Source organism: Trachemys scripta, chromosome 8, assembly GCF_013100865.1.
Source record: "Trachemys scripta elegans isolate TJP31775 chromosome 8, CAS_Tse_1.0, whole genome shotgun sequence".
Lineage (NCBI taxonomy): Eukaryota > Metazoa > Chordata > Testudines > Emydidae > Trachemys > Trachemys scripta.
In genome coordinates this window covers 88,472,824-88,484,901 of record NC_048305.1, presented here as the reverse complement: position 1 = coordinate 88,484,901, position 12,078 = coordinate 88,472,824, and the positions used below count along the sequence as shown (strand labels likewise).

Genomic DNA, 12,078 nt, shown 5'->3' with positions numbered 1-12,078 from the left:
AAGTGCTTCGGGGAGTCACACGTCAAAGATCGGTGCTAGATCTATAAAAACTTTCGGCCCCGAATCTAGAGGGAATTGGATATCTGTTTGAGGGCTCTCCTGATGGAGTCTGCACTTTGTCCAGCTTGCAAGCCGGCCTGCCAGGTTGCACTAAGCACCTCGGCCTCTGTGCGCAGCACACTGCTGGCAGCTGGTTGCTACCGGCATCACCAGTGCGGAGGAAAAAGTCAAAGAAACGCTTCCTGGCGCCAAGCAAAAAGGCCCAAGGGTAGTCGAGCAAGGGACCTGGGCCAAACTGCTAGGCCACTCCAGAGCCACATGTCCGTGCCCCCCCAGTTGGGGCTCCCAGCCCCCTCAAAGGTCTGCCACTAACTCCTGGGAGCGGTATGGGACCCACACCCTTGGCACCGTTGTCTTCCAAGGTGCAGAGAGCGCAGAGGTCTCCGCCTCCACCGCTAACGACTCGGGTGCCATAGGACTCAGCTCAGGCTCCCCAAGAGGGCAAGCCAGACACTAAGATCCCTAAAGGGGCAGGGGAGCACCACAAGTCACTGGAGAAGAGGTAACAATCCTCCCCATCATGTTGTGGATCCCAGGACAGGTCCAACACTCGACCTCGGTCACCCAGACCAGTGTCAAGATCCCCTTGGCACTACTCACCTGCACGAGAACGTCATTCCCCATATTATTCCCGGCACCGGTCATCCTCCTGTTGATTGTCCTCTCAACGTTGGTCCTGATCGCCAGCACAGTGGGAGCGTTCCCCATCTCGGCTCCGGTCCCCCCAGCACTGGTACCGATCTCCCTGGTACCGTCAACCATCACCCATCTCTGGTCGTAGGTCACCAGTAGCCATGACTAGCAAGCAGACGCAGGCGTCGATGGCCCCTCCCTGGTCACTGGAAGGGCCATTTCAGCCCATTGCCCAGGTCCCATTGGCGAGATTGGGCACTAGAGCCTGGGCCATTGTCTGCAGCACTGCAGTGGTAGCACGGTCATGCCAGCACAGTGGCCTTATTGGAGCACATGGGGAGTACTGGTGATGACGATGCCCCCTTCGCAGCGCTCTTTGGTTGCCGCTTCGGAGCATCGTTCGGCGGCAACGATGGCACCGGGCTTGGTGTTGGGGACCTGTTCAGAGGTCGGGCGAAGGAGTCTGTGTCCACTCCTAAGTCTCCGTCTCTGGAGGTGGTAGAACACCAGGGATGCCCTCCAGCAGTCCAATCTTCCTCATCATCAATGGACAAAGTGGTTGTTGGGCCTTCGAGGGCTAGCGCGCTGGACGACTTCAAGGAACATGAGGCTCTACTTTGGCACGTGGCTGAGGATTTTGGCCTGGAGGTGCAGGAGATGATGGAGCAGGAGGATACATTCTTTAATGTCCTCTCCGCCTCTGTGCCTACCCGGGTTGCCCTACCCGTACATGAAAGAGTTCTTAAAATTGCCAAGGGCCTATGGCAAACCCCTTCTTCCATCCCTCCCATCTCCAAAAGGGCTGAAAAGAAGTACTTTGAATACCTCTATACCCACCCAGCCCAAGGCTCGCTGGTTGTGTCTGTGGCCAATGAAAAAGACAAACAGGGTCACACCTCCTCAATTCCCAAGAACAAAGAGGCCAAAAGACTCGATCTCTTTGGGAGAAAAATTTATTCAATGTCCAGCTTACAGTTTTGGGTGGCGAATCATCAGACCCCGTTGGACAGATATATTTTTAATCTCTGGGATGCTCTGTGCAAATTCCAGGAATCTCTCCCGCAGGGTCTGGCCCATGAGTTTGGCACCCCCACCGCCAAAGCCCTGGCAGCCTTGTCAGTGCTCTGCAAGAAGAAGGGATACTAGTTTCAGTCATTGCCGCCCTTCTTCCTCTTACTCGCCTGCGCAACCAGGTCTCGCCAAGCACTTAGGGGCCAGAAGTGCTTGTCTTGAGGGTGCGCTCGAGAGCGACGCCCCAGTCAGTTACCCAGATCCTCTGTGTTCTTTCCTCGACTGTCTCTGCTCCTACCATTTGGCTTGGTTGCGGGTAACCTTGGACCATTGGGTCCTGGATATAATATCTTGGGGCTATACCCTGCAATTTACAGCTGCCCCTCCCTCTCACCCACCCCCATCCCTCCTCAGGGACTGTTCTCATGAGCAACTCCTCTTTCAGGAGGTCGAAAAGCTCCTGCGCCTGGGGGCTGTGAAGGAGCCCTTAGGACATGGAAGGCCGAGGATTCTACTCCCATTTCTTCCTAATCCTGAAGGTAAAAGGGGGACTAAGACCCATCCTGGACCTGTGTCACCTCAACAAGTCTCTCAAGAAGTTGAAGTTCCGCATGGTTTCCCTGGCCTCCATCATCCCCTCCCTGGATCCAGGAGACTGGTACGCTGCTCTCGACTTAAAGGACATTTATTTTCATGTCTCCATATTCCCAGGGCACAGGTATATCCTCCGTTTTATAGTGGCCAGACACCATTTCCATTTCCAGTTCATGGCACTGCCTTTTGGCCTGTCTTCAGTACCCAGGGTGTTCACAAAATGCGTGGCACCAGCAATGGTTTATCTGAGACAGGGTCCAAATTTTCCCGTATCTCGACGACTGGCTCATCAAGGGCAGATCTCCAGAGAAAGTGCAAAGGAGCCTGATCTGGTGCATTCCACCTGCTGCAATCTGAGTCTGTTGATAAACATGCAAAAGTCCATGTTAACGCCAGTCCAGTGCATAGAGTTTATCAGAGCGATTCTCGACTCCACTCAGGCCAGGGACTTTCTTCTGAATGCGTGATTTCAGGCCATGTCGGACCTGATCTCCCATGTAAAGAACCACCGGCTCACCACGGCCTACACCTGCGTGTGACTGCTGGGCCACATGGCTGCTTGCACGTACCTGGTCAGCCATGCTCGACTTCATCTACGGCCTCTGTAAGCATGGATGGCCTCGGTCTATATCCCCAGCAGGCACGCCCTGGACCGAGTGGTCATGGTGCCGAACCACATCCTTTCATCCCTGGACTGGTGACTGAATCCTGAGTCAGTGCTGCAGGGAGTTAACTTTGTGACCCCGTCACTGATCCTGGTCTCAGATGTGTCAGATCTGGGCTTGGGGAGCCCACTTGGGCAAGCTCAGCATTACAGGGTCATTGGTTTTGACATGATCTAGCCCTTCATATCAACATCAGAGAGCTCAGAGCGGTTTGCCTGGCCTGCCAGGCTTTGTTGCCCCCACCTGAAAGGCAAGGTGGTTCAGGTCCTGACGGACAATATCGCCACGATGTATTACATCAACAGGCAGGGCGGTGCCAGGTCTTCGGCCCTTGTCGGGAGGCGCTTAGCCTTCGGGACTTGTACGAGTGGCATGCCATTCATCTGGTAGCTGCCCACCTACCTGGAAGCAAGAACGTCTTGGCAAATCGCCTCAGCAGGACCTTCTTGTCTCGTCACGAATGGTCGCTCCATCTGGAGGTGGTCAGCCTAATCTTTAACAGGTGGGGGACTCCCCAGGTGGACCCCTTCGTGTCCAGGTGGAACAGAAAATGCCATGCATTCTGTTCTCGGAGGGAAGGGACAAGGGCTCCCTGTCAGACGCTTTCTTGATCCTGTGGTCAAGAGTGCTGCTGTACGCCTTCCATTAATCCATAGGGTCCTGGTAAAGGTGAAGACGTTTGCTTTGTCCTACATACTGATAGCCCTAGCATGGCATCGCCAGCACTGATTCATCATACTGCTAAATCTTTCGGCAGCAGCCCCGCTGCAGCTGCCTCTTCAGCTGGGTTTGCTGTCCCAGAGCCATGGCAATTTGCTGCATCCATGGTGGCGCTGCACTTGACAGCTTGGCTACTGCATGGCTAAGTTTGGACAAACAGGCGAGTTCTGCTGGTGTCCAACGGTTTTGCTGGGCAGCAGGAAACCCTCCACCAGGGCAACCTACTTGGTGAAATGGAAACAATTCACGTGTTGGGCCTCAGATTGACACATTTGGCTGAAGTGGCCCCGTTGCAGGATATCTTGGACTATTTGCTGCACGTTAAGCCTGTCCATCCCTCTCTTTGGTCAAAGTCCACCTGGCAGCCATTTCAGCGTTCCACCCTCCATTTCAAAGCAGGTCGGTCTTCGCCCATCATATGGTGGAGCAGTTCTTGAAAGGTCTGGAGTGCCTCTACTCACACGTCCGGGACCCGTTCCCCCCTTGGGACCGAATCTTGTGCTGTCAAGGCTCATGCATCCTCCCTTCGAATCCTTGGCTTCCTGCTCCCTCCTGCTTCTCTCCTGGAAGGTTTCTTTATTGGTCACTATAACTGCGGCCTGCAAGGTGTCCGAGATCAGGGCGCTCACCTGGGAACCGTCTTATAGTCTTCTATAAGGATACGGTCCAGTTGCGCTTGCACCCGGCATTTCTTCACAAGATCATTTCCCAATTTCATACTGGTCAGGACATATACTTACTAGTCTTCTGTCTCAAGCCTCATGTGTCAGATGAAGAATGAGGCTGCATACCTTGAACGTCAAGCAGGCGCTGGCCTTCTACATAGACAGAATAAAGTCATTCCGTAAGTCAATACAGTTGTTTGTTGCTTATGAGCTGGCAAAGGTGCCTCTGCCAGTGCTCCTGACAGCTCACTCTACTAGGGTGTTGGCATAATCGGCAGCCTTCCTGGCGCAGGTGTCAATCCAATAAATCTGTCGGCCTGCTACCTGGTCATCCATCCACACGTTTTCATCTCATTACGTGCTTACCCAGCAAGCTTGAGATGACCTTGGCTTTGGCAGAGCAATATTGCAAGCGGCAAGACTGAGAACTCTGAGCCCACCTCTGTGGATACTGCTTTTGAGTCACCCTAGAATGGAATTGACATGAGCAAGCACTTGAAGAAGAAAAAACAGTTACCCACCTTTTTATAACTGTTGTTCTTCAAGATGTGTTGCTCATGTCCATTCCATTATATGCCCTCCTGCCCCTCTGTCGGAGTTGTCGGTAAGAAGGATCTGAGAGGGCGTAGGGTTGGCGGCGCCTGATGTACCGCCGCTTGAGTGCGGCACTCCAGAGGGCACCATAGCCAACTCTATGGATACTACTAAGTCAAAAATCTCCAATGATTGCGCACATGGGCACACGCACAGCTAGAATGGAATGGACATGAGCAGCACATCTCAAAGAACAACAGTTATGAAAAAGTGGGTAACCGGTTTTTTTCAACACCTCTTAGACGAGCGCAAATTAGTGGCCAAGGTAGTCCTTCAAGCCGCGGTCGATGCTGCTGACACTGCCTCCCACTCCGTGGCTTCTGGACTGGGTGTTCCGCTGTGACTTCTGGCTGAAGTCCAGTGGTTTCCTGAAGGAGGTCCAAACCACACTTGAGGACCTCCCTTTCAATAACCAAAAACTCTTCAGTAACAAAACTGATGAATCCTTAAGGGAACGGAGGGACTCTTGGGTCACCCTCTGGTTGCTGGGCCTCTATACCTCCGCCCCTACCTACAGGTGGTGCAGGTCGTCTTTCTGACCCCATCCCTGCGCTACCTACCAGTCTCCTCACACTGCTTTGCTGCCCTTACTGCTCTTATTGCACAACTACACCACCGATCATGCATGCGCGTTTGCCAGTGCTTCTCCCTCTTAGGCCATATGACTGCCTGTACTGCAATCACTCCGTTTGCTCGCTTGCATATGCGTTGCCTCCAACTGTAGCTATGCTCAACCTATGACCTGCAAAGGGACGCGCTCACCAAGCTCACTCATCCCCCACCCCTCTGTCCTGGCCTCCCTGTCCTAGTGGTGCAACCCGTCCACGGTCCTCACAGGCATTCCGTTCGCACTTCCTATGCCTCTCTCTACTGTCACCACTGATGCCTCGCTAGCAGGCTGGGGAGCCCACTTGGACAGTTGCATGGCCGAGGGCCTCTGGGCACCCCGAGAGGCAAGGATGCACATCAGCATCCTGGAACTAAGTGCCATTCGTTTTGCCTCCTGGGCCTTTCTGCCACTCCTCTGTTCCTGCCATGTCCAGGTGTTGTCCAGCAACATGGCGGCGGTCGTCTATGTCAACAAGCAGGGCGGGGCCTGGTCCCCCTCCCTCTGTGTGGAGGGCGTTCACCTTTGGAATTGGTGCCTCCGGCACAGCATCACCCTCCATGCTGTACACCTTCCTGGCATGAGCAACTTTCTAGTGGACGAGCTCAGTCACTTCTTCCATGCCAATCATGAGTGGGAAATCCATGATCTGCTCCATCTTTCGCCAGTGGGGCATGCCTCGATGGGACCTCTTTGCCACAGCAACCAACCACAAACTTTCCGCTCTTCTACCGCCCTCAGTTCCAGCTCGCAGGGAGATGCCTTTCTCATTCCCTGGACCAATGTGCTCTGTTATGCCTTTCCCCCCCATTCTCCTGCTTCCCCAGGTCCTGCGCAAGATCTGGTGGGATCGGGCAATGGTCACCATCACCTCCAGACAGCACATCAGTGAACTGGTAGCCACGATGGTGGGACTGCCCTTCACCATCTTCCACCGTGACAAGGTCTCCCTACCCCTTCATCCCAAATTCCTTCCAAAAATGGTCTCCCCATTCCACCTCAACCAGTGTGTACACTTACCCACCTTCTAATCTAAGCCGCATGCCTCCTTTAAGGAGTGCATGCTGCACTCCCTCAATGTCTGCTGAGCACTAGCCTTCTATCTCCAGCACACCAGTGACTTCTGTGCCTCCCCTAGTCTCTTCCTCGCCATCGCTGCCTGCTTTCGAGGCTGCGCTCTCTCTCATCGCAACGTCTCTCCCACTGGCTCTCCAGCTGCATTGCGGACTGTTATGCTCTGGCTCCCCCCCTCTGCCCCCTGCAAGGAGTCATAGCCCACTCCATGTGGGCTCATGCTGCCACGTCAGCTTTCCTTGCAGACGTCCCATGGCAGGACAGGTGCCAGGCAGCCACTTGGTCCTCCGTCCAAACCTTTACCACTCATTTTGCCTCACCCTGCCGCGGTGGCGGATGCGGCTGTTTGCTTTACCATCCTTCTGACTGTGACTTCTGGAGAGCCCTTGCACCCGCCTCCACACTGAGTACTGCTCGGTACTCTCCCGTGTTTGGAATCCACATAGGGACCATCACATGAAGAAGAAGAAGAGATTACTTACAGTAACTGGAGGTTCTTTGAGATATGTGGTCCCTGTCTGGATTCCAATCCCGCTCTCCATCCCCTCTGCTCTGGGCTTTGCTACTGCCTGGTAAGAGGGAACTGGAGTGGCGTTGACCCTCATGACCTCTTAAAGCCTCGGATGTCGACGCATGTGCGGGTCAGCGGACACTACTATGAACAGTTCCGGCACATGGCACGCATGTACACCCACGTTTGGAATCCAGATAGGGACCACACATCTCAAAGAACCTCCAGTTACAGTAAGTAACCTTCTGTTATTATTCTTCCAAGGTCCCAAACCTGCAAAGATTTACAGGTAAGTATGTTCATAGGTCTTTGGGAGGGTCAAGACCCAAGTTTTGAGTTTAAGATTTTCTACTTTTCCCCTGTAAAAATTGATAACATAAACAAACATACCAAACAACGCAGAATGCAATATCGTACTATTTTTGATGCTTGGTGTCACTAACTGCTGGAAGCATGTGTAAAGAGAAAAGTCATTTTCGAACACACACACACACACTCAAAATGGACATTTAAACATTTTAAAACACCAGCTTTGGTAATGAGTTACTAATTAGTATGCAATAGATGCAACAGATAAGCAGAGAGCTCTTTAATAACATGTGACATTCAAATTAATGGGTTTTATGCACAAGCACAACTGCAGAATCAGGGTCTAAGATTATTGTATAGGTCCTGTGCAAGCTAGAAAAAAAGAGATGGCTGAAATGTTGGTAAGAGCATTTGTTTCAGGTGCTCATTAAATGTAATTTCTTGTTTTATGGTATATTTGTGTGGTTTCCTGTAGTAGATTTTATTGTCCAAAGTTTTGTTCTAAAATTACATTGCCATTTTAAATATACATATATGTTCTTTTAATGATTGTGGATTTTAAAGTCTGTAAATGTAGCTTTCAGGTTATTAACCTTTGACAGAAAATGCAATGGCGCTTACTGAGTTATTGATCTATATATTCTGATTTGCCCTATAGCGTATTATGAAGACACTCAAAATGAAACACTGATGTAAAGAAAAGATGAAATCTTGTGTTAATTGAGTTATTTGGCCCAGGACTCAAAATTCATTCCTGTATTAATCTGAAACCTAAAACTGGTTATAAATTAAATGATCACATTTTGAAAAATAAGTGCCTAATCTTGCAAACCCTGATTTACGTAAGGACTGTCACGTGAATAAGGGTTCCTCCAATCGGGCCCCTAGTTCTTACAGAATATATGGTGTGGTAGATTGTTTTAAAATGAATGCTAGTGTTCATTTAATAATTGCCAGATTATAGTGTGATAATAAAAAATTGTAAGAGATAATGTAATATTTGAGCTCTTTGATGTGACCGTGTTTGGCTTGGCATCTGTAGCATCTTTTTCATTATTTTGAGGTATAAGACCTTCTATTTAATGGTCTCGGTTTTTGTAATCCTGTTAAAGTCAGTGGCTAAGTGCTTAATTTTCCCACCTCAATATTATCTAAATAATGTACTGTTGTGTGGAATTTCCTTGGGTTGCCTAGCCAATATACCTAGATAACTCCATTCTGCCCAAACAGTGACTGGGTTTGCATGCCACCAGGTTGAAAATGTTATGCATTCTGCAACGTGTTGTACCTTTAAAGCTGCCATATAGGAGTGGATGCCCATTCCCCCAACAGGGGTAGTCCCGGGCAAGCATAGTTTATTTTGTGCCAGTCTCTCTTGCCTTCATCTGATGCCAGGGGGATGCTTGTGGGTGGGGAGCCAATTGGAAAGTCTCTAGGGATATGTCTACACTGCAGTTTTTAGACCTTCAGCCTGAGCCCCAGGAGCTTAAACCTATGTCAATTGACCTGGGCTCTGAGACTTGCTGCTCCAGGAATTTTATTGCAGTGTAGACTTACCCTAGGAGACTGTTCTACCCAGCAGCCCAGTGGCTGCTCTAAGTTGTGAAGAGGGCCAGGGTTGGGAGATTTGGCTCTGAGACACCTTCGTTTCCCTCCTCTAAGCATGACTCAGCTCAGTAATGAGCCCAAAGTTCTCAGCAGCAACAGGATCACACCACTTCTTGAAAGTGAGAACAGGCGTTCGCATGGCCCTTTTGTGGCCAGTGTTGCAACATATTTACGTGTCAGATAGGCTAAACATTCATATTGCCCCTTCATGCTTTGGCCACCGTTCCAGAGGACATGCTTCCATGCTGATGATGCGTGTTAAAAAAAATGCGACAATTAAATTTGTGACTGTACTCTGTGGGAGGAGAAATGTGTGTCTCCTGCTCTGTTTTACCTGCATTCTGCATATATTTCATGTTATAGCACTCTCGGATGATGACCCAGCACACGTTCATTTTAAGAACACTTTCACAGCAGATTTGACAAAACGCAAAGAAGGTACCGAAGTGAGATTTCTTAAAATAGCTACAGCACTCACGCAAGGTTTAAGAATCTGAAGTGCCTTCCAACATCTGAGAGGGACATGACGTGGAGCATGCTTTTAGAAGTCTTAAAAGAGCAACACCCTGATACAGAAACTACAGGACCCAAACCACCAAAAAGAAAAATGAACCTTCTGCTGGTGGCATCTGACTCATGATGATGAAAATGAACATGCATCCGTCCGCACTGCTTTGGATCGTTATCAAGCAGAACCCGTCATCAGCATGGAAGCATGGCTGGAATGGTGGTTGAAGCATGAAGGGACATATGAATCTTTACGTGCTTACCCAGCAAGCTTGAGATGACCTTGGCTTTGGCAGAGCAATATTGCAAGTGGCAAGACTGTGAACTCTGAGCCCACCTCTGTGGATACTGCAAAAATATCTTGCAATGCCATCTACAACAGTGCCTTGTGAACACCTGTTCTCATTTTCAGGTGACATTGTAAACAAGAAGCAGGCAGCATTATTTCCTGCAAATTGTACCCAATCTTGTTTGTCTGAGTGATTGGCTGACGAAGGAGGAGGACTGAGTGAACTTGTAGGCTCTAAAATTTTACATTGTTTTATTTTTCAAGGCAGGTTTTTTGTACATAATTCTACATTTTTAAGTTCAACTTTCATGACAAAGAGATTGCACTACAGTACTTGTATGAGGTGAATTGAAAAATACATTTTTTTTTGTTTTTTTTACAGTGCAAATATTTGTAATAAAAAATAAATATAAAGTGAGCACTGTACACTTTGTATTCTGTGTTGTAATTGAAATTAATATATTTGAAAATGTAGTAAACATTCAAAAATATTTAAAATAAATTGTATTCTATTGTTTTTAACAGTGCGATTAATCATGCAATTAATTTTTTTAATCGCTTGACAGCCCTAATGTATATACAATTACATTACTACCTTTATCATCAAAAGACATGCTATATCATAGAGAAATAGAGCCTCATTCAAGAAGTTATGAAAAGTGAAGCACTCAGCATATGCTTGCCATTTCAGTAAAAAAAAAAATCCTCTGATAAAAAAGCTTAAAATAGGACAAGAGAGAAGGATGAAGCCACTTTAATGTGTCAGGCACATAAATTTAATCCTGTGACAGTAACAGGGAAAAGTTGTGTGCTATTTGTTTTAATAACAAGCAAAAATGCCATCTGTAACAAGTTACTCAATAAATTCTTCTTTTACATAAGCTGTGTAGCTAAGGGGTGTGAGGGTGGAGAACTTATCATGCTTCTCCTTAGAGATTTATATTTGCATTGTTTCTATAGCAACTCAGATTCAAGGACTAAATCTTTAACTCCTTTTTAGGCTGCCAGATGGTTTCACACAGCTTCTAAACTTGACCCAGCTCTACCTAAATGATGCCTTTCTGGAGTTTCTTCCAGCTAACTTTGGAAGGTAAGTTAATTGTTAAACCACATCACCACTTCACAAGCAATTGATTTAGTTTTAAAAGATCATTTAGAAGCAGTGTGCATGAAAAACAAAAAATATATGATTGTTAGTCCCTGCAATCCAGTTTTGATGAATGATAGGAGGTAGGAGTGGAACTGGTTTCAGCTGGGTGGTTGGGGAAGAGATCTTGAGTAGTGGGGAGCTGTTAAGTGAGTTAGGAAGAGATGGATGTGGGAAGAGGAATAGTGCCAACCTAGAGGACAGTAGAATAAAAGCAGTTAGACTGATGACCTCCAGAACTAGCTACTGTGTGCCAGCTTGGTTTACTGCAATACTTTGATCCAGCTTCTCAGTGGCCAGTGTTTGTGCTTCTCTTTGCTTGTTCTTGACCAAAAGTGACTGCTACTTTTTGGTCAAAAGGACAGAAGGAACAAAGTAAGATCTGTTCTGGTAGTGTCTATTTCTGGTTGCTTCCTCTGGTGAGGAATCCAAGGGCTGCCGGTCAGGAAGAAAGAGAAAAATTAAATGTGTGTGGCAGAGTGAGCCAAAGTAGAGATGTGAAAGTGAGAGTCAGAGAAGAAAGAGGAAAAAGGGAATGTAGACTGATTGATAGAGAGAGAGAAGAAATGAACAGAGTAGTAAGAAGACAAAGCTGAGAAAATAGAAAAATAGAAAACCCAGGAGCAGGGGGAAAAAAAACCTAGAAATAAGAGAAGTTGGAGCAGGTGATACTTAAAAAAAAGCTGAGTCTGCAGAAACAGGGTAGCAAATACAGTTTGAGTGTTGGCAATAAGGATGTTGGAAATGCAATATTGCACATGTTGCCCTTGGAAACTGCCTTGAAGTTGGCTAGATCATTGACCTGGCAATGTCTGCGCAATTCTTGAATCCTTTGTGGTAGATAAGTTTCAGAGTAACAGCCGTGTTAGTCTGTATCCGCAAAAAGAAGAACAGGAGTACTTGTGGCACCTTAGAGACTAACAAATTTATTAGAGCATAAGCTTTCGTGGACTACAGCCCACTTCTTCGGATGGGCTGTAGTCCACGAAAGCTTATGCTCTAATAAATTTGTTAGTCTCTAAGGTGCCACAAGTACTCCTGTTCTTCTTTTTGCGGATACAGACTAACACGGCTGCTACTCTGA

The 12,078-nt window shown here is 48.1% G+C and overlaps 1 protein-coding gene across 5 annotated transcripts in view; it reads left to right on the top strand.

Moving 5' to 3' along the window:
• Positions 1–12,078, top strand: part of LRRC7 (leucine rich repeat containing 7) — a 335,582-nt gene that overhangs the window by 149,644 nt on the left and 173,860 nt on the right. For all 5 annotated transcript variants that reach the window (XM_034779104.1, XM_034779107.1, XM_034779103.1 and 2 more), the window contains exon 6: positions 10,848–10,937. In XM_034779104.1, coding sequence (XP_034634995.1) covers positions 10,848–10,937 — 90 coding nt within the window. The remainder of the gene's footprint in view (positions 1–10,847; positions 10,938–12,078) is intronic.